The sequence below is a fragment of the Nuphar pumila genome, chromosome 7 (assembly GCF_984573655.1).
Source record: "Nuphar pumila chromosome 7, dmNupPumi1.hap1.1, whole genome shotgun sequence".
NCBI lineage: Eukaryota > Viridiplantae > Streptophyta > Magnoliopsida > Nymphaeales > Nymphaeaceae > Nuphar > Nuphar pumila.
Window position 1 is genome coordinate 21,068,518 of NC_143255.1, and position 23,896 is coordinate 21,092,413.

At 39.1% G+C, this 23,896-nt stretch overlaps 1 protein-coding gene across 7 annotated transcripts in view; it reads right to left on the reverse strand.

Moving 5' to 3' along the window:
* LOC149831459 (Metallo-hydrolase/oxidoreductase superfamily protein) overlaps positions 1–23,896 on the reverse strand; it is a 133,080-nt gene that overhangs the window by 102,746 nt on the left and 6,438 nt on the right. For all 7 annotated transcript variants that reach the window (XR_016433017.1, XR_016433018.1, XM_090012081.1 and 4 more), the window contains exon 3: positions 16,493–16,647. Coding sequence is in view for 5 of the 7 variants with exons in the window: in XM_090012081.1 (XP_089868207.1) it covers positions 16,493–16,647 (155 nt within the window). In the remaining 2 variants the exon portion in view is untranslated. The remainder of the gene's footprint in view (positions 1–16,492; positions 16,648–23,896) is intronic.

Here is a 23,896-nt window from a genome sequence, read left to right on the forward strand (position 1 = left end):
CCCCTTTTCTGAAAGGGAGCGGTCGAGCCCCCTCCCTGTGCTTCTTCTCTCTTTAGGCAAGGGCATCGCCCCTGCCTCCGCTGTTTTTCGGCAGGCGGGGGCAAGCCCCCTCGCCTCGCTCTTCTCTGGCATCAGGCAGGGGCTTCGCCCCCTGCCTGTTCACATTTTATCAGGCAGGGGCCAAGCCCCTGCCTCCTTGCATGTTCGACAGGTAGAGGCGAAGCCCCTTGCCACTCTTCTACTTTGTCAGGCAGGGGCGCAGCCCTGCCTGCCCTCGCTTTCTGATGGCAGGGGTGCAACCCCCTGCCTCCTCGTAAATTGCCAACAGCAGGTCAGCAGGGGATCGCAATCCCTGCTCGTCGCGTTGATAGCATGTGCGAAAGGGCACGATGCCCCTGCCTCTGCTTCCTTCACGTCAGGACGACGACAGTGTCCCTGACCTTCTATTTTTTGTGTTAGCTTGCTAAGATCGTCACTTTTGCTCGTACGACGGATCTCGCTCGCGCTCCGCGGCCTGAGCCGTCAATCGTTTACACCTGCAGGCGCCAGCAATCTTGCAACTCCCCAAGGTAGGAGAAGATTACACGGAGGACTTGGACAATTGAATTAAGTTTAATTAACTAAAAAGGGCAATTAAGTAAATATATATACAAATATATATTTATACAAGTACACATTTAACTCAAGGATGCGGTTTCGTGATCCTTGTCATTTACTTTCTATCAGTCTTTACTTTGTCGTCGCGCATTGCGCTCAGGCTTTGCGTTGCACTCCTGCTTACAGTCTTTACCTTTTCGTCGCGCATTGCGCCCAAGCTTTGTGTTGCACTCCTGCTTACAGTCTTTACCTTGTTGTCGTGTATTGTGCCCAGGCTTTGCGTTGCACTCCTGCTTACAGTCTTTACTTTGTCATCGCGTATTGCGCTCAGGCTTTGCGTTGCACTCCTACTTACAGTCTTTACTTCTTTTGTAAATGTTTTGTTACTGCCTTGCTATTGCAGATGATGCTCAGGTTCTCGCTCATTGCATGCGCTTTTGAGGCATCATCGTGGAGGATGCAAGGGGCATTTACCGCTCTCTCTCTTGCGACAAGAGTTGAGTCGAGAGCCTTGCAATACATCCTCGTTTAAGGAGAGGGATACCTCGCAAGGATCCTGGATCTTCGAGTACGCAGTCCTGCAGAGTCGACTTGAGATTTTAGGGAGCTGCGCAAAAGCATCAAAGACTGCCCAAATCGAAGCATTTGGAAGGATGTGATTGGTTGGTTCTGTTGATAAACATGTATCCCGTCTATTGAGGCCGGTATCGAGTCATGCGAGGCATGTAGATACCCTGATAGCGGATGAGATTTGAGATAATCACATGCCAGATGTTGGCACAAGTTGTTGGTGGTTTCAAAAGATAAAGAATGCAAAGTAAAGTTTGAGAAACATTATATCTTTGTGAAACACTTCTGTTGAGGCTCCTATTGAAGAGCTATACCCTTTCATCCTAGAGTACTTGTAGTCGTGCACTACACGCTGGTACTGCGATGATCGAATGAGACGGCCATGCGACCTCGAATAGTGCTAAATGCACAATACGGTAATCACTTAAATGGTGATTGATCGCCTTCACAGGCTAGATGCTCAAGTAGTTTAAAGACCACAGCATAGAATGGGTCGTTAGTTAAGCAACCCCTAACGCACCCATTCGCTTCTTGTTGTCTGTCAAGGGAGAGGACAGAGCAGTACAAAACTCCAATGGACAGGTTGTTAACAACCACCCCACGGGTAATGATCTGGCCTCCTCAGTCATTGGAGTTAGGGGAAAGGGGCTACAATAGTTAGCTCAACACTTCTACAGAAGTTAGATACATCTGTGGCACTGCTTACCTGCCTTTGGGGAATCTTCTCTCGGCTAAAGTTGTCTCTTTAAGAGCGGACTCAACTAGCTATTCGGGTTATTGAAAATACATAGAATAACAGACGCCCGAACTAGTCTCAGTTGTTTCTACGTTTTGCCTACGCGTACCCGCAGGCAAGTAATATCGAAACATAAGGTTTGTTCACACTGGTTGATTGTTTGCTTGCTCGGTAATTCAGTATGCTACTCGTTGAGCTATGCACGCCTGTCAAGGCGTTACTCTAGTTGGTTAAACTGCTTACGCAGTTCTTTGTTGAGTAATAACTAGCTTCTCATACTAGTTAAATGCTTATAATAATAGCATTATGCTGGTTGCTACATATTAGCATGTGACTTACTTTACCCCTTGGTCGAACTGCTTAGTGCTTGTTGTAACGTAGCACTTATTGGCTTGCATCTCTTATGATTGATGTGATTGCATACAGCTCGTAATCTACGAACTGGTGGCAACTAGAACTGATGTAGTCGCTTATCTTATAAGTTGCTTACATATTGTGATATAACTACTACCGTATGATTGCTTTTCATGTGTAGCTTATGAATTGTTTGCGATGCAATAGCTTGTGCCTTACGATTAATTTAATTACTTGCTGATGGACTGAGTCATTTGATGGTAATTGTATGTTTTGCGAACATTATTGTGAATACTTGTCTTATTCAGTTGTTTTGTTTGGCTGTCGGATAGAGTTAGTTACTCTTTGCCTATAGAATCAGCTGGATTGCCATATCTGTGTGTTCTTATTTGTCATTTACGCATGCTTTGAGGTCCTATTTGAGCATTGCAATGTTCCTTGTGGCAATAATACAATGTGTAGTATTATATGCTTTTGTGTAATGTGATTGATATGCCACGTGATAAGAAATGTTGGTAGTATACGATAATATGTTCATGGATATAGAACCTTACTGGAGGAATGGGTGATCTTGTGTTTTGTTTTACCATGTTAAGTGATAAGATGCATATTGCTGATATACATGCTTGTGCCCATATTGTGGCTACTGACCCCAAGAGCGGTCAATTGTTCGGAGCAGTCGATTGTATTTATGCATGTATCACTGAGTATGATGTCTGTAAAGGACCTGATCTCCAAAGGATTATCTGCGAGGGTGTGTATGATCAAGACCAGGTAACCCGCTAGAGTGGTAGATTCTCTGTGAGGATGTACACTGTCCACGAACGGGTAGCCGCAAAGACGGTGAACTCCTGTGAGGAAGTGTATGGTCCAAGACTAGGTATACCATCTAGGGCAGAATTCCTTGTGAGGTTATACATTTCCCAGACCAGGTGATCCGGCATTGATCTTGTTGATTATTATAGTGGCTATCGACCCTGAGAGCGGTCATTTGTGTTGATGCGTGTATCGCAATAGTTTTCATTGCATATGGCATTTGTTGAGGACCGGGTTCCCAAAGGATTCTCTGTGAGGAAGTGTATGATCTAAGACCAGGTATACCATCTAGGGCGGTGTTTCCTTGTGAGGTTGTACTTTTTCCAAATCAGGTAATCGGCTAGAGTAGTAGATTCTCTGTGAGGATGTACACTGTCCACGAACGGGTAGCCGCAAAGACGGTGAACTCCTGTGAGGAAGTGTACGATCTAAGACCAGGTATACCATCTAGGGCGGTAATTTCCTTGTGAGGTTGTACTTTTGCCCAGACCTAGCGATCCGACGTGGAACTTGTGTTTTTTATTATCATAAAAGGTTATGGTAAGTTGTGATGATTTTCCGAGAATGTTTGGGATAGCCACTTATGAATCTATAGTTTTGGCTTTCTGTTTTAGCATGATTATATGTTGAACCCTGATATGAGAATCAGATCTTTAGTGATTTTAGATCATGATCATGTTTTGGACCTTCTATAGAAGGGTGGGCTTTTTCTGAAAGTATGACGCCTTAAGTGAGTCATAACATGTGTCAGTTGGCCGCGCCTTGAGAGATGAGAATTAATTAAGGTTGTTCAGGACAAAGAGTTTGTTAGAAATAGTGAGAGCGACAAACGATGACCTGATAATGATTAAATGCAGAGATCTCGTTCTAGGAACGAGAACAAGCTTATTGCGTGGTAGTTCACAGCTTACGATCAAATGAATCGTCATGCTGCGTTTGACAGTTGCGCTGCTTACTTTCTTTGAACTGCTTACCGCTTGCACTGCTTACACTGCTTACCCGCTTGCATTGCTTACCTACTGGCACGACTTACCTGTTTAACTGCATATCTGCTTTAAACTGCTTAGCATACTGAATTAAATATACTTAATTCGGTTTCTTGTAGTCTCTCTTGTGCACCTACTAGTTTTTTGCGAAACTAACTCATTCTATGGGTACAGGTGATGATTAGGTACACCACGGGCGATGGCGCGATGACAAGATGGCTTCAAGACTTCTTCCTGCTCTTAGCTCACGTCCTGGACGTTTTGGGTTTGTAACGGATTTTCCTTGGGATATCCGAATTTTGTGAGTTTTGGTTCTTTTAGCTAACGTGCCCAAAGTTGTCAGCTTGCCTTCTGAATTAACAAAAGAATAGTCTTCTGTTGATTTTATGAACAAACTCTGGAGGAAAGAGATTTTTTTTAGTCTCTTGCCTGTTTTCTGAAAGGTTCGTAAGTTTGAAATTTTGAGGCGTTACACCAAAGCCAAGAGTTGCTTCAATTGAAGAAATCACTCCAAAGAGAGAAGATTCAACAAAAGCTAAAGATTCGTTCTCTTTAGCTCAATTATCCAAGGCACTCCAACTTCTTCTCAAAGCTCCATCAACATCGGGTGTCGCTGTTGCCTCATCATCTTCTTCTACTCCAGGTATGTCCTCTTGGATACTTGATTCTGGAGCTTCATTTCATATGACACCTCATGAGAATGGGTTATCCAACTTATGTTCTAACTCAAAAACCTCTTATGTTTCCACCGCCGATGGCACGTCTTTGCAAGTTAAAAGTTTTGGAACCTTAAGTTTTTCAAAAACAAATCTTGTACCAAATGTGAGGGTAGTACCTCAACTTAATTTAAATATTTTTTTTCTGTTTCTCAAATATGTGATCATGGATGTGAAATCTCCTTCTCAACTAAGGGGTGCTCTATACAGGATCTCTGGTCCGGGAAGCAGATTGGGCAAGGCCATAAGAGGGGAGATCTCTATTACATGAGCAACTTGAATCTCCCTACAAACTCTTTTTATAACTATGTTCAAGAAAAAAATATTGAAACATGGCATCAAAGACTTGGACATCCAAGTTTCTCAAAAATGTACTCTTCGCCTTTTAGAAAGAAATTTTGTAACGAGAAACATTTTGTTTGCAAGAATTATATTTTTTGAAAGATGAAATCTACCCCTTTTCCAAGTAGAACCTTTATGTCTAAAAGGCCTTTTGAGTTAGTTCATTCGGATGTTTAGGGCCCTTCTCCCGTCATATCAAAAGGAGGATACTCCTATTATGTTACCTTCATTGATGACTTTACTAGGTATGTATGGATTTATTTTCTTACCTTAAAATCTGATGTCTTCACCTTTTTTAAGAAATTTCATACGATTGTCAAAAAACAATTTTTAAGTAATATCTCCATACTTAGATCCAATTCAGGTGGAGAATACTTATCAAATGAATTTCAAAACTATTTAGAAACAAATGGAATTTGCCATCAAAAATCATGTCCTAGAACTCCTCAACAAAATGGTTTAGCTGAAAGAAAACATAAGCACATTATGGAAACAACTAGGACACTTCTTATTGCTAAGGAAATTCCAAAAAGCTATTGGGTCGAAGACGCTCTAACATCAACCTACTTAATAAATAGAATGATTTCATCATCCTTAAAAAATACATCTCCATATGAAAAATTATTTGAAAGAACACCCGATTTTAATAGATTAAGAATTTTTGAATGCAAATGTTTTGTTCTTTCACATAAAAGAGATAAGTTATCTTCTAAGGCTATTGAATGTGTGTTCTTAGGATATGGAGAAAATCAAAAAGGATTTAGATGCTTCGATCCCAAAAGCAACAAATTATGTCTCTAAAGAGGTAACCTTCTTGAAAAATGAAAATGGTTTTGAAAAAACTAAAGATATTGATGAAAGCGAATATGCTTTCTTGTTTGATCTTCTTCCTCAAGAAGAGGAGATTTCCAATGAAAATTTGTTAAATGACCAAGAGGATATTCCTCTTAGCAATGTTGAAAACGAAAATGAAAATGATGTCATTGATAATAGACCAATTCAAACATATGTTCGGCGTGGTCAACAAGTTCCTATGAATGCTTTAGAAAAATATTCCCAAGGTTCCAATATAGAAGAAACCTCTTTGAGAAGATCTGGTCGAGTCTCCAACCCTCCAAATAGGATTGTCTCCTATGAGTCTCTATCACCAAACTATAGGTCATGTCTAATTGCGTTACACTCTTTTAATGAACCATCTCACTATAATGAAGCCAAAAATATCCCCCAATGGGTCGAAGCCATGAAAATAGAACTTAGTGCCCTTGAAAAGGCAAAAACTTGGGAAATAACATCATTGCCCACTGGAAAGAAACCTATAGGATGTAGATGGGTCTATAAAGTCAAAACTAAGAGCGATGGTCATTAGAACGCTACAAAGCTCGTTTGGTAGCAAAAGGATATGCTCAAGAATACGGTATTGACTATGAGGAAACTTTCGCTCCCGTAGCTAGAATGACCAGTGTTAGAACTCTTATTGTTGTTGCTTCAGTTAAAAAATGGTTTATCTATCAATTAGATGTTAAGAATGCATTCTTAAATGGTGAACTAAATGAAGAAGTCTATATGGATCCTCCACCGAGAGTATGTAGATGTTAAGAATGCATTCTTAAATGGTGAACTAAATGAAGAAGTCTATATGGATCCTCCACCGAGAGTATGTATTGGTAATGATAAAATTCTTAAACTTAACAAAGCATTATATGGATTAAAACAAGCTTCAAAGGCTTGGCATGATAAATTTAGTAATGTAATGACAAGTTTGAATTTTTGATCTTGCTATACTGACACTGCTCTGTTTGTGAAAAGTGCAGGGACTTCAGTAGTTATTCTCCTGCTTTATGTTGATGATATGATCATCACCGGAAGTGATGAGTAGGGAATTGATGATATTAAGAAGGTTTTGAAAGAAAATTTTGACATGTCTAATCTTGGTTTCTTAAGAAACTTTTTAGGTATTGAAGTAGCATACTCTCCACGAGGGTACATTCTCTCTCAGATGAAAATTGCAGCTGACATTTGTTCATGTCTGGCATCTCATGTAAAACCCAAGTGAAAAAAAAATCAGACCCAGGTCAGGTCTGGACTCGACCCGGGCTCGGTTCTTGTTAGGGTTTTAAAAAAATTGACGCAGGGTAAGGGTTTTAAAACAAAAACCCCCCTATGTGTCGTACCTCGTCTGTGTTGCTCCACCCCCCCTCGATCGGATAAGGGAAACCCTTGAGGGTTTCCCCGAAGATCGCCCCCCCCCAAGCTCTTTAAGAGCATCACAGGAGGGGAGGGTGGACGCGTCTCCCTTCTCCTCCTCCTCGCACCAACGCCTCCTCCCTCTGGTCCGATCGACGTTGTCGCCGCCACCATCGTCGTCGATCCTCTCCCAGGTATGCCCTTCTCCTCCCCCGTCTTCTGATATGTCTCCCTCTCTCTCTTGAGGTTCGTCGGAGATCCGGCAGAGACCAGTGGCCCATGCAGCACCCTCCCTACCCTGTGGGTGATCGGACGGCCGACTGGAGGTCGGCTATCCCCTTGTCACACCCTCCTCCCTTTCTCGGTGTGCAGGAAGGGTCCGGCAGGTAGGGGTGGCAATCGGGTCAGGTTGGCGGGTTGGCGGGTCAGCATACCTCAACCCGAACCCGACCCGTTTATTAAACGGGTCGGCTGTGGCAAACACGAACCCGACTCGTTTAATAAACGGGTAACCCGACACGACCCACCAACACATTTATTAAATGGGTTGGGTCGGGTAAACGGGTTTTCAGGTTCGCGGGTCAGGTTGGCGGGTTGACGGATCGGGTTGGCGGGTCGGGTTGACGGGTCGGGCAGACGGGTTGGCGGGTCGGGTTGGCGGGTTGGCATACCCCCAACCCGAACCCGACCTGTTTAATAAACGGGTTACACGGGTCGACCCGTTTATTAAACGGGTTGGCTTAAGCCCAACCCGAACCCGCCTAAGAGGCGGGTTGGCGGGTCGTGTCAGAAATTGCCACCCCTACCGGCAGGTGACCCCTGCCGCCCTTGCCCCTCCTCTGTGACCTGCCAAGAGGTGGGCAGGAGGTTGGTGCTCCTACTGCCCCGATCTCTCTCTCTCTTTGTTGGTCGTTGGAGGTTCGGCAGGGGGGCTGACGGCCTCGGCCGCACCCCCCCCCCCCCCTCCTATTATTTTCTTTGCGTTGTCGGGAGGCTGGCAGGGGGGCGACGGTCCCTGCCATGCTCTCCCCCCCCCCCTTATTTGCCGATGTGTTGTCAGGCAGGGGTCGAGGCCCCTGCCATTAATTATTCTGTCAGGCAGGGGCCGACGCCCAGGCCCCTGCCATTCATTATTTTGTCTAGGGGTCTTGGGCCCCTGTCGTTCAATTCTTTCCTAGTAAGCAGGGGCCTTGACCCCTGCCACGCATCAAATTCCGTACGACAGGAGTCTCAACCCTTGCCGCTCATGCTTTCCACCGACAGGGCAGGCCTTACCACTGCCCTTCTGTTCTTTTTTGACAATTATGGCATAATAGCTCACACATTCTTGCAGATTTACGCAACGGGTCTCGTTCGTGCTCCGCGGCCCGACCCCTGTATCATCTACACTCGTAGGCGCACACTACATAACATCCCGAGGTAAGGGAAAGTCGCACAAGGATTTTGGATGAATGAAATAAAATATAAGGATTCTGAGATAGAATAATTTATTTTGCATACATGCTTACCTGTAGGATTATTTAACTTGTGATTGCCCATTTTGTGTTTCCACATTCTTACTCCATTGAAATTACATGCTTGATGTATGCTATATGGGCAGACTCATTTCTACAGAAATCCCTAGTACTGTGTTTCTGTACTTGCTCACTGTTGTGATTTTACTGTAGATGCCCTGCTTGTTATTGCACGATGAATCTTGTTGCCACCCTCAGGCAAGTCTCGTAGGGTGTGCAGGTGCACGTACCACATTTTGCCCATTTTGGAAAGGTGTGAAATTGTGTACAAGCACTAAAAGTTTGAGAGGAGGTGTTTCCTTGTGCAAGGTTGACTCCTCGAGAATGAATTATTGCTTATAAAGCTTGTGATCTAGTTATGCGTTGCTAGATGCAACTAATGGTACCCCGAGTTGGTTACTCGAAAGAAATAATTGGATCCACGGCGATCTCAAGACCCGTTTAAGATTTCTTATGACATAGTAGTTGAGCATGCCAAGTAAATTACCGATTCTATAAGATACTATGATGGGTTATCCATCGAGAAACCCATAAGTTTGCTATCGTAACCGGACTTTAAGACAGGTACGGTACAAATATTACGAAAAGAAGTATGAGAGGTCATTGAGTACCTCAAAGTGGGCAATAAGCACTTTATTGAAATAAATGAAATAATAATGTCGGCCTCCACAGGCCAAATGCTCAAAGAGCAATGCATATCATGTATGAACTGAAGGAATTGCAAGACATTAAAAGTTTGCCCTCTCATCGTAGTCATACCTTCAGGCAGGTACGACCGTACTTTTAGACAAGTACGTCACGTTGGTGTTACGATTTTTAGATGATGAGGTTGTGGCAACCTCGAAGCGTGCATATGGCACAATGCAGATATCACATAGATGGTGACAACTCAGCTTCATAGGCAAGATGCTCGAGTGGGTCTAACAGACCAGAGCATGTAGAATGGTGCGGCGGTTAAGAAACCCCCGTCGTATCTATTCGACCTTCACGGTTCATCAAGGGAGAGGATGGATGGTACAAAAACTCCGATGGACAGGTTGTTAACAACCACCCTACGGGCAAAGGACTTGGCTTTCCCAGTCATCGGAGTTAGGAGAATTGGAGTTACCATAAATTATCCTAGGTGGTAACTCCCAGGTACTTCTGCAGAAGTTGGATGCATCCATGGGCCACGAATGCCTTTGGGGATTTACTCTCTTGGTCATTGACCGTCCCCTTAAGAGCGGACTCAGTCAGCCATCCGGGTTAATGAAAAACACCTGACATAATAAACCCTCGGATCGGTCTCGACTGTTTCTACGTTTCGCATCTGTGCATACCCACAGGCCAGTTAATATCAGAACTTAAAGAATATCATTTTCATAATAAGTTGTAGATGATTAAGATTTATATTACTCAAAATGTTGTTGCTATATTTGTTTCATGACAATAGATCTTTGCATATGTTGTATCTGCTAGAGTAGATTACTTATTGTGCTTGTTGCTTTTAATGTAATAAACTGCTTATCTAATGAATATCCTGATTTATTTTATTCTACATTGTTTATTCGTGTACCTACTAGTTTGTTATGAAACTGACCTATTTCATGGGCAGGTGATGAGTAGGACTTCACAGGCGGCCGATGGCGTGATGCAACATGACTCAAGATTTTCCTTCTTTCTGCTGGTGTCTTGGCTCTAAGTTTTGAGTTTTTCTTTAGATTATTGGATAATGGGAAAATGCTCATTTTGTAATAAACTGCAAATTTTATTAATAATCTATTGTTTTATTTTCTCACTTCCTTTAAGTGGTTGTTTCATGTGAAATGATGATTTTACTGCTAACATACACAGAATTTGGTAACTTGTCCTCCTTTCTAAATTGCTTCCGTTATCGATGTTAAAAGTAAAAACTTAAATCTTTAAAAGGTTTTTCATCAATGTTTTCGAAAACACAAGTTGAAGTTTTGGGGCGTTACATCTCAGATGACAAGAAGACAGAAACCCCTGAAGTTATCAATGCAAAATTAAGGTTGGAAGATGGAATTCTTCTTGAAAATCCCACTCCCTACTGTCAACTTGTTGGGTCTCTGGCGTACTTATCTATCACTCGTCCAGACATAGCTCATGCAATACACTCAGTGAGTCAATTTCAACATGCACCTACAATCGTGCACATGAGTGCAGTCTTAAGAATCATCAGATATATTAAAAATACTATAACTAAGGGAGTTTTTCTTTCCTCTTTTTCATCACTTGATTTAATTGCATATACTGATGCTGATTGGGGAGGAAATCCCAATGATAGAGTCTCAACTACTGATTTTTGTGTATTTTTAGGTGACTCTATGATGATGATACCCATATCACTGGAGATGCAAGAAGCAGCACAAAGTATCACTATCCTCAATGGAAGCTGAATATCGTACAATGGCTATTACAACCATGGAGCTTGTATGGCTTAGGAGCAGTGTTATTAAAAACGCGCCTCAAGGCGCAAAAAGCGCGCCTCGCCTCAAGGCGAGGGGCTTTGTGCCTTGAGGCGCAGGCCTAAGGTGCAATACCCTTAAGGCGTGCGCCTCGTAGGCCTTGAGGCGCACGCCTTAAGGCGAGGCGCGCCTCGGACTGAGGCGCACACGCTCCATTTATTTGGTCAAATGAGGGTCAAAACCCTCATTCGACCTAAAAAATAGTGCTTAAACAAAGCCCAACCGACCCGTTTTTATTTTTTTTTTTCCACCTATCTCCCTCCCTCTAGTTTTCGTGCACGACAACAGGACCATCGTCGCCGGCGATCTGATGGAGAGCCCCGGCGGCAGCATCCTCTGGAACGAGATCGAGACAGGCCTCCGGCACTGGGATCCGGTGAGGTTCGACTGGTGGTACAATGAGCTCACCTTTCTGGGGCTACCCTTCTACAAGAGGGTCATCTCCACCATGAAAGCTCGCGACTTGTGCGTCGAGAGCATCGAGGGGTCGCTGGTGTGCTACGCCAAGAAGTTCATTCCAGGCCTGTCACGACGGAACAGGGTGCCGTCCTCGCACTCCGTCGCGACGGATGACGATCAGAGGGAGATGTTGGAGACGATGGTGAGCCATATGCTGGTGAGGAAGAGCAGCAACTCGACCACGACGACGAGGCTTCTGTTTGGGCTGCTCTTGACGGCGAACATCCTGAGCGCGTCAGAGTCGTGCCAGACAACGCTGGAGAGGAAGATCGTCGGGCAGCTGGACCAGGCAATGCTGGAAGATCTGTTGTTGCCGAGCTACTCCTACCTCATCGAGACCCTCTACGACATCGATTGCGTGGAGAGGATTCTTGGCTACTTCCTCGAGGGGTGCAGTGGTGCAGACGGAGAGGAAGAGGATTCTTGGCTACTAACTCATCGAGACCCTCTGGTTATGAACTATTAGTTCTTGGTGCTTGAAACCCGTCTGCTGGGTTGGACTGTAGGCCGAGTTGCTTGAGTGTCTGGTTGTTGGTTCAGTTAGGTGAACAAGAAATGCAGACAGGTCAAAATCAAATGCGTTAGTTTGTATCAACAAGCTACAAGTGCTGAAGTCGCAAATTTCCTAAGATGGTGAGTGTCCTTTTCAAAGTGTAATCTCTGAGGATCTCCTGATTTCTGAGAATGCAGCCAAAAACGACTAAGGTTTTGAAAACACATTTCAAGACAACTTTCCACTGGAGCTGTCAAACAGAAAGCTGAAATTAATTAATGGTTAAAATCCATACAAAATATCACTTTTAAACTTTTGTTTAAAAAAAAGTGTTCTGTATATTTTTACTATGCAGTTTAGTAATTTTATTATCTCATCATCTCATGGTTAATTTGTGTTAGTCTTCCTTCTTGTGCTTGCTATCTGTATGGTGTCGCAATTATATTAACATTTGGTTGTTAATGCTAACATGCATTTTCTAATTATGACATTGTATTGTTAATTCTAAGATGCATTTCGTTGTTAATGCTATTTTTTAATTTAATGAATGCCCATGCTTTGTTTTTTAGATACTTATATAGATCAAGTTGTTGCATTAATGTTACTTTTACAAATTAATCTCATATTTTTTCAGTATTTATTTGAGATTTTTTATTTCATATTGGTTGTTGCTTCATCAATAAAGTTTTTTTTATTTTTTTATAATTTTAGATAATTTTTATAGTTTTTTAAAGTTTTTTTTAAGTTTTTTAAAAAAAAAACTTTGAGGCTTACGCTTTACGCCTCGCCTCAGATTTTGGTGGAGCGCCTCGCTACGCCTCAACGCTTTTCACAACACTGCTTAGGAGTCTCCTCAGTGATATGGGTATCATCATCTCTACAACTTCGAAAATGTGTTGTGATAATAAAAGCACAATTTATATCACGAGCAATCACACCTTCCATGAGCGTACTAAACACATTGAGATGGACTGTCATTATGTTTGTGATGAATATTTAAGAGGAACCATAGCATTGTCATACGTTACATCCGAGTACCAGTTGGCGGACTTCTTCACCAAAGCTCTTGTTGCTCCTCGATTCATATTTCTTCTCAACAAGCTTTCAGTTATGTCCCCGTAAAGCTTGAGGGAGGGTGTTAAAATACATGTAATCATATATACATATGACATCATACCCACCTGAGGGTATTTTTGTAATTTTTGCCCAATAAGGGCATGTTAGTCTTTTTTATTTTTATTTCTTTTTTTCTTTTCTTTTATTTTTTCTCTTTTTATTTTTTTGTTTTTGTTCCTTTTTCAACATGCATTTAATGCATGTGACATTGGGGGTCCCAACTAAGAGTTGTGACCGTTGGGGGCCCAACGACTCCCTATTGGGCCTCCCAATGCCCTCTCACTCTCATCTTTTCTCACTCCCTCTCTCACTCCCCTTTGTTTATAAATAGTGGGGTAAACCCCTTTTGTAAGTGTGGCTTTTACAAGCCCATTCTTGCTTTATAAGATTTTTCTCTTGCAAGTCATTAGTGGTTTTGGGTATGTCCTTTTTTGGACTTGTTCTTTGTTGTTGCTTGTGAATGTCCATTATAGGACATTGTATCTATTTCCGCATATCTCATTACATTTTTGTGCTTATTTGGGCTTCCAATTACATATGGATAGAAGCTTGATTTCGTCTCAACATAAGTATGCAGCTACTAGAACATCAATGTTCGATATTGCTAGGAAAATTGACACCCTAATCAATTTTATTGCCATGTCACAATATTTAATAATATTTGCAGATGTTACTGCTATTGAGGTTGTTAGTACTTTAATTTTGTTCATTTTCAAACTGGACAGAGGATACAGTGTGCACAGGGTTAGTCAGTTTAGCAGCAGTCTTTAATTAGTGCCTTCACTGTTTTAAGGATTATTTGGTGTGACCATAACATGATTAATGTAATGAAATAGCAAAAGAATACAATAACAGAGCCACCAAGAGAAAATACAAGAGTTCAAGAGAACACACAATCACAAAACACAAAAGGGCACAAGAGCACAAAGTAAAAAGTATCATTTTTATCACTAAAGAATGCTCAAGAGAAGCATAAACAGATTAGGGATCAAAACCCATATATATACATAATGATAGAGGGCTAAGAGATCTCAACTAGCTGTTGAGCTTGTCCAACGGCTAGTTGAGCCAGCCGTTAGCTAGCCCAACAACTAGCAGTACAAAGACTAAAATGCCCCTAATGGGAATTACAAAAGAAATAAAAATATATAAAGAAAAAAGTACATATTTGCCTAAAATAGATTCTAGCATATATATATATATAGGGAAAGGGGGGCCATCGAACCAAAGAAAGGTTCAAAATCTACCAACAATGATAACCAAAGGCATTCCTTGTCTAATGATCGAGTTTTTCATCGAACAGACTTTACATATTGGATTTTTATCATTCATTTAGTGAGCGCCATGTTTTGGATTATGAATTTTCGATGTTTAGATACATTTTTTAAAGCGCTAAAAATCAATGGCCCACAATACTTTGTATTGTAAAGTTTTAAATGCATTGTGAGCCATGGATTTTTCACGTTTCGAAAAACATGTTTATATGTTGTAAAGTCTTTGTGTAAAGCATATTTCTTACTAAAAAAATTATAAAGAACAAATATATGAGGTCTGATCGATGTGATTCTCAATCATTGGAGAAGGGGAGCCATCCGATCGTCGCTGGTTGTAGATTTTAGACCTTCCTTCGGTTGGATGGTCCCCTTTCCCTATATATATATATATATATATATATAATTAAGTAGGCTTTGGTCTTTATTCTTACTGTAGGTTCTGCCTTTGTAATGCATAGAGGCTCCTAATACCAGGTTTCTTTTTTTCATTTGGTCTTTGCAATGGAGAAAGGAGAAAAATATTGCAATTTCTCCATATTTTTGTAATCTCTTGTTTACAGCCTCATTTGATGATTTGGGAAGTTTCTTCAATGAGAAGAGTGAGTGAAATAAAAGAGAAAGCGTGAAGTGGAGACATTGAGAATGGGGGAAATTAGGAATCCTCAACCTGTCCATCTAACTTCATTATCTGTTATGAATGAGTACACAATGATAAAGATATCTCCAGAATGCAATATATATATATAGTTGATCAACCCAAGTCAGCCAACAATAATGGAAAACATAAAGAAATGCCCTCATCAGAAATACGTAGAAGAAGCGTACAATATAATATATCATAAGATTCAAACAGCCAAATAGAATTTACAACTTGAAAGAGGAATGGTATTTTGCCTTCTGTGGACAGATGGATGCAACTCTCTCCCTAAAGTAGAACTTGCAAGTCACATTTGTGCTGATATAACCAAAAGGTAAGTTGATTGTTACATCTGGGCACACGGATATAGAATTATTCTGAGCAGTTCAAAAAGAATGGCTATCACATTCACCAAATTGAGTTGTGCCATATGACCTGTAACCCTGTATGCCCACATGCTAAGGCCCTTGACTAGTTCAGATGATCCTGCCCTAGTGTACCGGGGTCTTAGGGCAGTGAGCCACCTGCAATCCATAGCCCAGGTAACTATGTGCAGCAGTTGTCCCTACTTACATTAATTTAATGAAGGAAAATCAGAACATACCATTGCCCTCCCAATCATAAAATTCCAATTATGAGGTTGATGAGTTATAAATTGTTTTGTGAATAAAATTATTCTGAACTTTTTATGAGAATCGAAGGATGCCTTAAGTATCATAGCATATGTATTCCAACAGAATGGCACCATCAACTATAGGTTCTACGGCATTAGACTTGGGGTATCTTCCAAAGTAAAGCTACAAACACACCTTGCACTTACATCAAAGAAGGAATGAGAAATGAGTATAAGCTTTGATCATCACCTCAAGTAAACAATAGGAAAGATGCCTTTAAAAATCAATTGCAAGGATCAGTCTGAGCAGATAAGGCTTATGAATATACTTAACAATAAGAAAAAAGGAAAGCAAAAACCTCTAATTATCTAATATTCTAATGCAATATTATATATATAACAGTAGAGAATTTCCCAAAAATGCTTAACTGATGAACTTATTAATCTGTGATATGAGATCTTAAAGCATTTCAAAGTACATAGCAGAATGCTCAAAACTAGATGGGAACCAAGATTGAATGCCAGCAAAAATTATTCACAATCAATCTAATATTGATAATTCTTTATGTGTGACACAATTTTACTCAACTACAAGCACTTCCAGAGAAATTACTCACCTGATAAAGAAAGTGTGAACTAAGTTTGGGTTTTGAGGAAGCAGATGAATCATCTAAAAGCCCAGCAACCACCAGAGGCCCTAGACGATCATTTCTTGGTCTCACTTGAATGAGCAAGCTTTTTGCATCCAAAATACTCATCCATTTATGCCCTTCTGTACTGAAGCTTTCAATAATTAGAAGCCTATGATTCAAAAATTCATATAAATGATGTGTCTCATGACCACAGATAGAAAAACTTAACATTTCCAACAAAGTGATTCACAAGACAAGGTTAGAGGTAAAATTGTTAAGACACTATCACAACAAAAAAAACTATAAAATCACTGCAATTTAAATCCTTAATCAATATTAAACTTGATTTATTTTTCAAAACAGGAATCCAAGTTCACTTTTATATTATATTGCATAAATTAACTCCTCCGGTTTTAGTTCTGGAGCTAGATATTGCTAAAATATAGTTATGTTGTACATATACATATATGTATATAATATATATAAAGTATATATATATATATATATATATATTTCTGTGATTGTAATAGGTTATACCCTCTAGGGGTATTTTGGTTTTTTGACCCTAGTAATAGGATATGCCAATTAGGGGCAGAACTGTTTTTTTGTACTTTTATTTTTTTTATTTTTCATGTTTTGTCCTCTGTTATATTTGTTAGGAATATTGTATCCTTTTTTTTTGTGTATATATATATATACACATTATATGTATATATTTATATTGTAATATTATATATATATATATATATTATAATTAAATATATATATATATAATATATATTTGGGACTAAGTCAAACTAGTTGACTTGATCCTAACGGCTAGAATTCTAGCCGTTGGGAGGTGCCTCCCTCATTGCTTGAAAGGACTCTTTCTCTCCTCTCTTTCCTCTATTTCTTCTCTATAAATAGAGGTGGTGTCTGCTTTGTAAAGTGAGAGTGATGGGTAGTTTAGGCTTATGAGTGTGAGTGTATTTGTGTAGTGAAGATATTATGTATTTTTAATTTTCTTTATTAATGAAATTATTCATTCATTCACATTCCTTGTGTTTTATTTTTAGTTCTTACGTTTTTGTCAAAATACATTATGTTTAGATTCTTGAAGTCCACTTTGGAGTGCATCGAGAATCGTGTCATTTCATGGCATGATATCAGAGCAAGGCATCGTGGTCTTGAAAAAGATTTGTATTAATGAATGGTATGGATTCAAGGATTTTGCATTTCAGTATGTATCTTTGATTTTTCTATTTTCATATGTATTGTAGGTGTTTTAAAAAGGGTTATATTAAAAATAAATATTTTTTTGGAATATGTAGAAATTGTTGTCTTTTGATATATGAAATATATGTTTTATATTATGAATATGTATAATGAAAATTTATATTTTGCAAAAAATTGTGGTTTCTTAAAGTCTTACATGTGTTTCATGTTTTGCAAAATATTAAATTTCATGTTATATTTATTTCTTAAATGTCCTTTAACATATGTATATACATGGATTATCTTTGATGATTTTAATTGTGACCAAGCATGAATTTGAAAGATATATTGTGTGAACTATTTTAACGTAGATGATTTTTATGCTCTCATAAGGTCCTTATATCATCGTGTGAATGTATTACTCCATGTATGTTTGAGTGATATTGCACTATTTTAAAATACCTTATTAAGTATGATTATTTTCAAGTTAATGACTTTTGTTGGATTAAGGAATTCTTAGGTATATGCCTCAAGTATCCCTTATGATTATTATTGAATGGCATAAGCATGGCTTGTCATCATATACTCGAATGCATATTTTAATAATATTAAACGTGTTTCTCCATTATGTGTTATATTTTTCTCTTAGTAGATTCTTATGTTTATGCTTCTTCTTGAACTTTTTAAAAAAAAAACTTATATTTTTAGGACTCTTGTATGTGTTTTTGTTGCCCTTTGGTGGCATATTGATTTGGGTACTCATGCACTCTTATAACTCTTAGTGGTCTCCTTATTGTGCAGTTTATACCATGCTTTTTAGAGATTTTATATTTGTTGCATTATGATAAATGTGGGTTCATGGTTGAAAATAGTGTGAAAATGTCTTAAAAGAGACAATGTGCACAAAGACACAAAAAATTCAATACACAAAAGCACAAAAAGAGAACTTGAAACAAGTGTGCACAAAGGCACAACACATAAATGAGAACACAAATGCTCAAAGGCATAAAAAAATAAGAAGAATCTTTATTGAAGTGAATAGGAGCTTTGCTAAAAAGCTTAATTAATACAAAGGGGGTTCACCCCTATATATAATCCACAATGAGCAAAAGTGGGAGCTCCAAAGTAGACGTTGGAGTCCCTCCAACGGTTAGAAATTTAACCGTTGGAGGGGTCCCAACGTCTACTTGTGGGGCCCCTCAAGAATGAAAAAGAAAGAAATTAAAAAAGAAAAAGAAAAAAGAAAAGAAAAGAAAAAATAAACTACAAACATATTAAAAAAGATGAATATGCATAAAAGAGAGTGAAAAGACAAAATTACCCTTATCGGGTATTACAAAAGGAATATATATATATATATATATATATATATATATATATATATATATATACATATTTTAACACTCCCCCTCAAGCTTATGGTGCGATGAACGACGAGAAAATGGAAGCGCAGTGAACACAACGCCTTAGTGAAAAAATTAGCTAGTTGATATTCTGATGTCACGTAAGGTAGATCAATGACATTCTTTAGGTATTCTTCTATAACATAGTGGCAATCCATCCCGATATGCTTCGTGCACTCATGAAAAGTGTGATTCTTTGTAATATATATAGCACTTTTGTTGTTGCACCATAACTTTGTAGGCTTTTGAACACTAACCCTCATATCTTTCAGTAGCTGCCGAATCCAAATAATTTTCATGGTGGTGGGTGCCATGGCTCGATACTCTGCCTCCGTAGAAGATAGCGACACTTTTTGTTGCTTCTTGTATCTCCATAAAACCAAAAATTCTCCTAAAAATACACAAAAACCAGTGGTGGAGTAACAGTTATTCGCGTCACCTCCCCATTCTGAGTCAGTATAAGCAATTAAACTCAACAAAGAAGACGAAGATAGAAATACTCCCTTATTTATGGATCCCTTCACATATCTGATGATCCAAAGCGCAGTACTCATATGAATTGTTATTGGTGCATGTTGAAATTGACTTGCAATATGCACTGCATGGGAGATATTTGGCCTGGTAATACTAAGATACATTAATGAACCAACAAATTGCCTGTAAGGAGTAGGATTTGCTAAGGGAATTCCATCATCAAGCTTCATTTTTGTTCTTACTACTTCAGGAGTATCACAAATTTTGTCATCTGAAATGCCTGGCATGTCAATGATCTCACAAGCAAGTTTAGTTTGAGACAAAAAATACCCCCTGTGAGAATAGGCAACTTCAATGCCCAAAAAATATGTCAAAAAACTCAAGTCTGACATTTCAAATTTTTTGGTTAGGGTAGATTTGATACTTTTGATCCCTATTACATCATGCCCTGTGCTTAACATGTCATCAACATATAATAACAGAATTATAATACTTGTATCTGAATTCTTGACAAATAGAGCAGTGTCAATGTAGCATGAAATAAAACCATTTTTTATCATTATACTGGAAAATCGATCATACCAAGCCTCGAGAGCTTGCTTCAAACCATAGAAAGATTTTTGCAGATAAAGAACCTTACCTTTGGACATCATAATAAGATGCGAGAGAATCGTTTACGGTGGTTTGGACATATTCGGCGAAGGCCTAATGATGCTCCAGTTAGAAGGTTGGAGAAATGGGAAAATATATTAGTTAAAAGAGGTCGGGGTAGGCCTAGGAAGACTTGGATGGAGATGATAGGAAAGGATATGAATGCTTTGAACCTCACCGAGGACATGGCGTTGGATAGAAATGATTGGAGGAAAAGGATTCATGTGGAAGACCCAAAATGAATTTCTTTTTTGGTTCATATCGCTGACCCCAATTGTTTTGGGATGAAGGCGTAGTTGTTGTTGTTTGTTTGTTGTTGTTGTAAAGAACCTTACCTTTAGGTACATTTATACCCGGAGGAGCATCCATATAAACTTCTTCATGTAAATCTTCATTTCAGAAAGCATTTTTAACGTCCATTTGATATATGTTCCATTTTTTAATAGATGCAATTGTAATTAGGCACTTAACAGTAACCATACATGCAACCGGGACAAAGGTTTCATCGTAGTCAATGTCATATTCTTGACTATACCCCTTGGCAACAAGACGAGCTTTATATCTTTCAAGAGACCCATCACTCTCGGTTTTAACTTTGAAAACCCACCTACATCCTATAGTTTTCTTTTCTTTACGCAAATCTTGGAATTCCCAAGTTTTGGCTTTCTTAAGGGCTCTAAGTTCATTATCCATTGCCTCCCTCCACTCTATCATTTTATTGGCTTCTTTAAAAATTTTAGGTTCTATATAAGAATGAATAGCACTAAGGCATGCTCGATATTTAGGCGAGAAAGATTCATAGGAAATAAATCTAAAAGGAGTTTTCATAATTCTTTCGATTCTACAAGAGTTATTTAATGAAAAAGATTCACTGGATTCACTATACTTTTCAATTGCAATTTTAAAGTTATTTTTGTCTCTATGTGTATAAGTAATGGGATCATTAGATGCCATTGGGAGCATCCCATCCACTATATTGGTTTTTGTAATGCCTACATAAAGGGGTTAAAACCCCGTCTTGCTTGTTAATGTTTTTCCTAAGCATTCTACCTCAATAAAGGATTATTTTTTATGTTTTTGGGTTCTTTTGTGTATGCCCATTGGTGCCTCTTGTGATCTTATGGATGTGCCATTAATTGGACGTGTGCTTGTGCACATTTAGGCAATTTGTAGTCTTTGTTTGCACTTGTGTATTGCCTTTGGCATTTGTATTGTCCCTTGTAGGACTTGTGCTTGTGCACATTATGGTTTGCTTTCCAAATCAATACAACCACATGGTTAACAAATCAAAAACTCTAAGGTTGATCTTCATAATAAAGTTGTCACAATTTGAAAGAGAATGATATTTGTTTAAGTTCTTTTATATTAGAGGTCTTTTGAAATTTTGTCCTAATAAGGACTTAGATGTAATTTCTCTTTTTGCCTCTCTCTATTTAATATAGAGAGAAGCCCTAATCAATCAAGTTAACGTGTTTTCTATTGTGCAACCGTCTCTCTCTCTCTCTCTCTCTCTCTCTCTCTCTCTCTCTCTCTCTCTCTCTCTCTCTCTCTACACACAGGTGGTTGTACATCCCATCTTCTTCTACAGTTGTCACAACACATCTTCGAAGGAGTGGAGATGACAATGCCCATATCACTGAAGAGACTTCTTAGCCACACAAGTTCCATAGTTGTAGTGGCCATAGCACGATATTCTGCTTCCGTTGAGGACAAAGATACTTTGTGCTGCTTCTTGCATCTCCAAGAAATCATAGAGTCACCTAAGAAAACACAAAATCTCATAGTTGAGACCCGGTCATTGGGATTTCCTCTTCAATCAGCATCAGTATAAGCAATTAAATCAAGTAACGAGGCAGAGGAAAGAAAAACTCCCTTAGTTATGGTGATTTTGATATATCTGACAATCCTTAAGACTGCACTCATGTGCACGGTTGTAGGAGCATGTTGAAACTGACTGACAGAGTGGACAGCATGAGCTATGTCTGGCCGAGTGATGGATAAGTAGGTTAGAGACCCAACAAGTTGCGGGTAGGGAGTAGGATCCTCGAGAGGTGTTCCATCTTCCAACCTTAATTTTGCATTGATGACTTCCGGGGTTTCTGTCTTCTTATCATCGGAGATACCAGATTTGGAACAGATGTCAGCAGCAAGTTTCATTTGAGAGAGAATGTACCCTCGAGGAAAGTACGCTACTTCAATCCCTAAAAAATATCTTAAGAAACCAAGGTCAGACATGTCAAAATTTTCTTTCAAAACCTTCTTAATATCATTAATGTCTTGCTCATCACTTCCAGTGATGATCATATCATCAACATAAAGTAGTAAAATAACTACTGAAGACCCTGCACTTTTCACAAATAAAGCAGTATCAATATAACATGAACGAAAATTCAAACTTATCATTACATTACTAAATCTATCATGCCAAGCCTTTGGGGCTTGTTTTAAACCATATAATGTCTTCTTAAGTTTAAGAATTTTATCTTTACCAATACACACTCCTGGTGGAGGATCCATATAAACTTCTTCATTTAATTTGCCATTTAGGGAAGCATTCTTAACATCTAGTTGATAGATAGGTCATTTTTTGACTGATGCCACGGCGATAAGAGTCCTAACACTGGTCATCCTAGATACGGGTGCAAAAGTTTCTTCATAATCTATACTGTATTCCTGAGCATATCCTTTTGCTACTAATCGGGCTTTATAGCGTTCTAATGAACCATCACTTTTAGTTTTAATTTTGAAGACCCATCTACATCCAATCGATCTCTTTCCAGTGGGTAATGAAGTTATTTCCCAAGTTTTTGCCTTTTCAAGGGCACTAAGTTCTAAGTCCATGGCTTCAACCCATTGGGGAATGTTTTTGGCTTCATTATAATGTGAAGGTTTATGAAATGAGTGTAATGCAATTAGACATGCTCTATATCTTGGAGTTAGGGACTCATAGGAAACAAACCTATTAGGAGGATTGGAGATTCGGTCGGATCTCCTTAAAGAAGTTTCTTCTATGTTGGACCCTTGAGAGTATTTTTCTAAGGCGCTCATTTGAGCTTGTTGACCACGCCTAACATAGGTTTGGATTGGTCTATCACTTTCATCTTCAATATTGTCAAGAGGAACATCCTCTAGGTCATTCAACGACTCATTAGAGATTTCCTCTTCTTGAGGAGTCTCATCTTCTTGGGAAAGAAGATCAAATAAGAAAGCATATTCACTTTCGTCAATATCTTTAGTTTTCATAAAACCATTTTCATTTTCCAAAAAGGTTACATCTTTGGATACATAGAGTTTGTTATTTTTCAAGTCAAAACATCTAAAACCCTTTTGATTTTCTCCATATCCTAAGAAAACACATTCAATAGCTTTAGGAGATAATTTGTCTCTTTTATGAGTAAGGACAAAACATTTACACCCGAAAATTCTTAATCTATTGAAATCGGGTGTTCTTTCAAATAGTTTTTCATATGGAGATGTATTTTGTAAGGATGAAGATATCATTTTATTTATCAAGTAAGTTGAGGTTAAAGCCGCTTCGGCCCAAAAACTCTTTGGAATTTCTTTGGAAATAAGGAGTGTCCTAGTGGTTTTCATGATGTGTCTATGCTTTCTTTCGGCTAAACCATTTTGTTGAGGAGTCCTAGGACACGATCTTTGATGACAA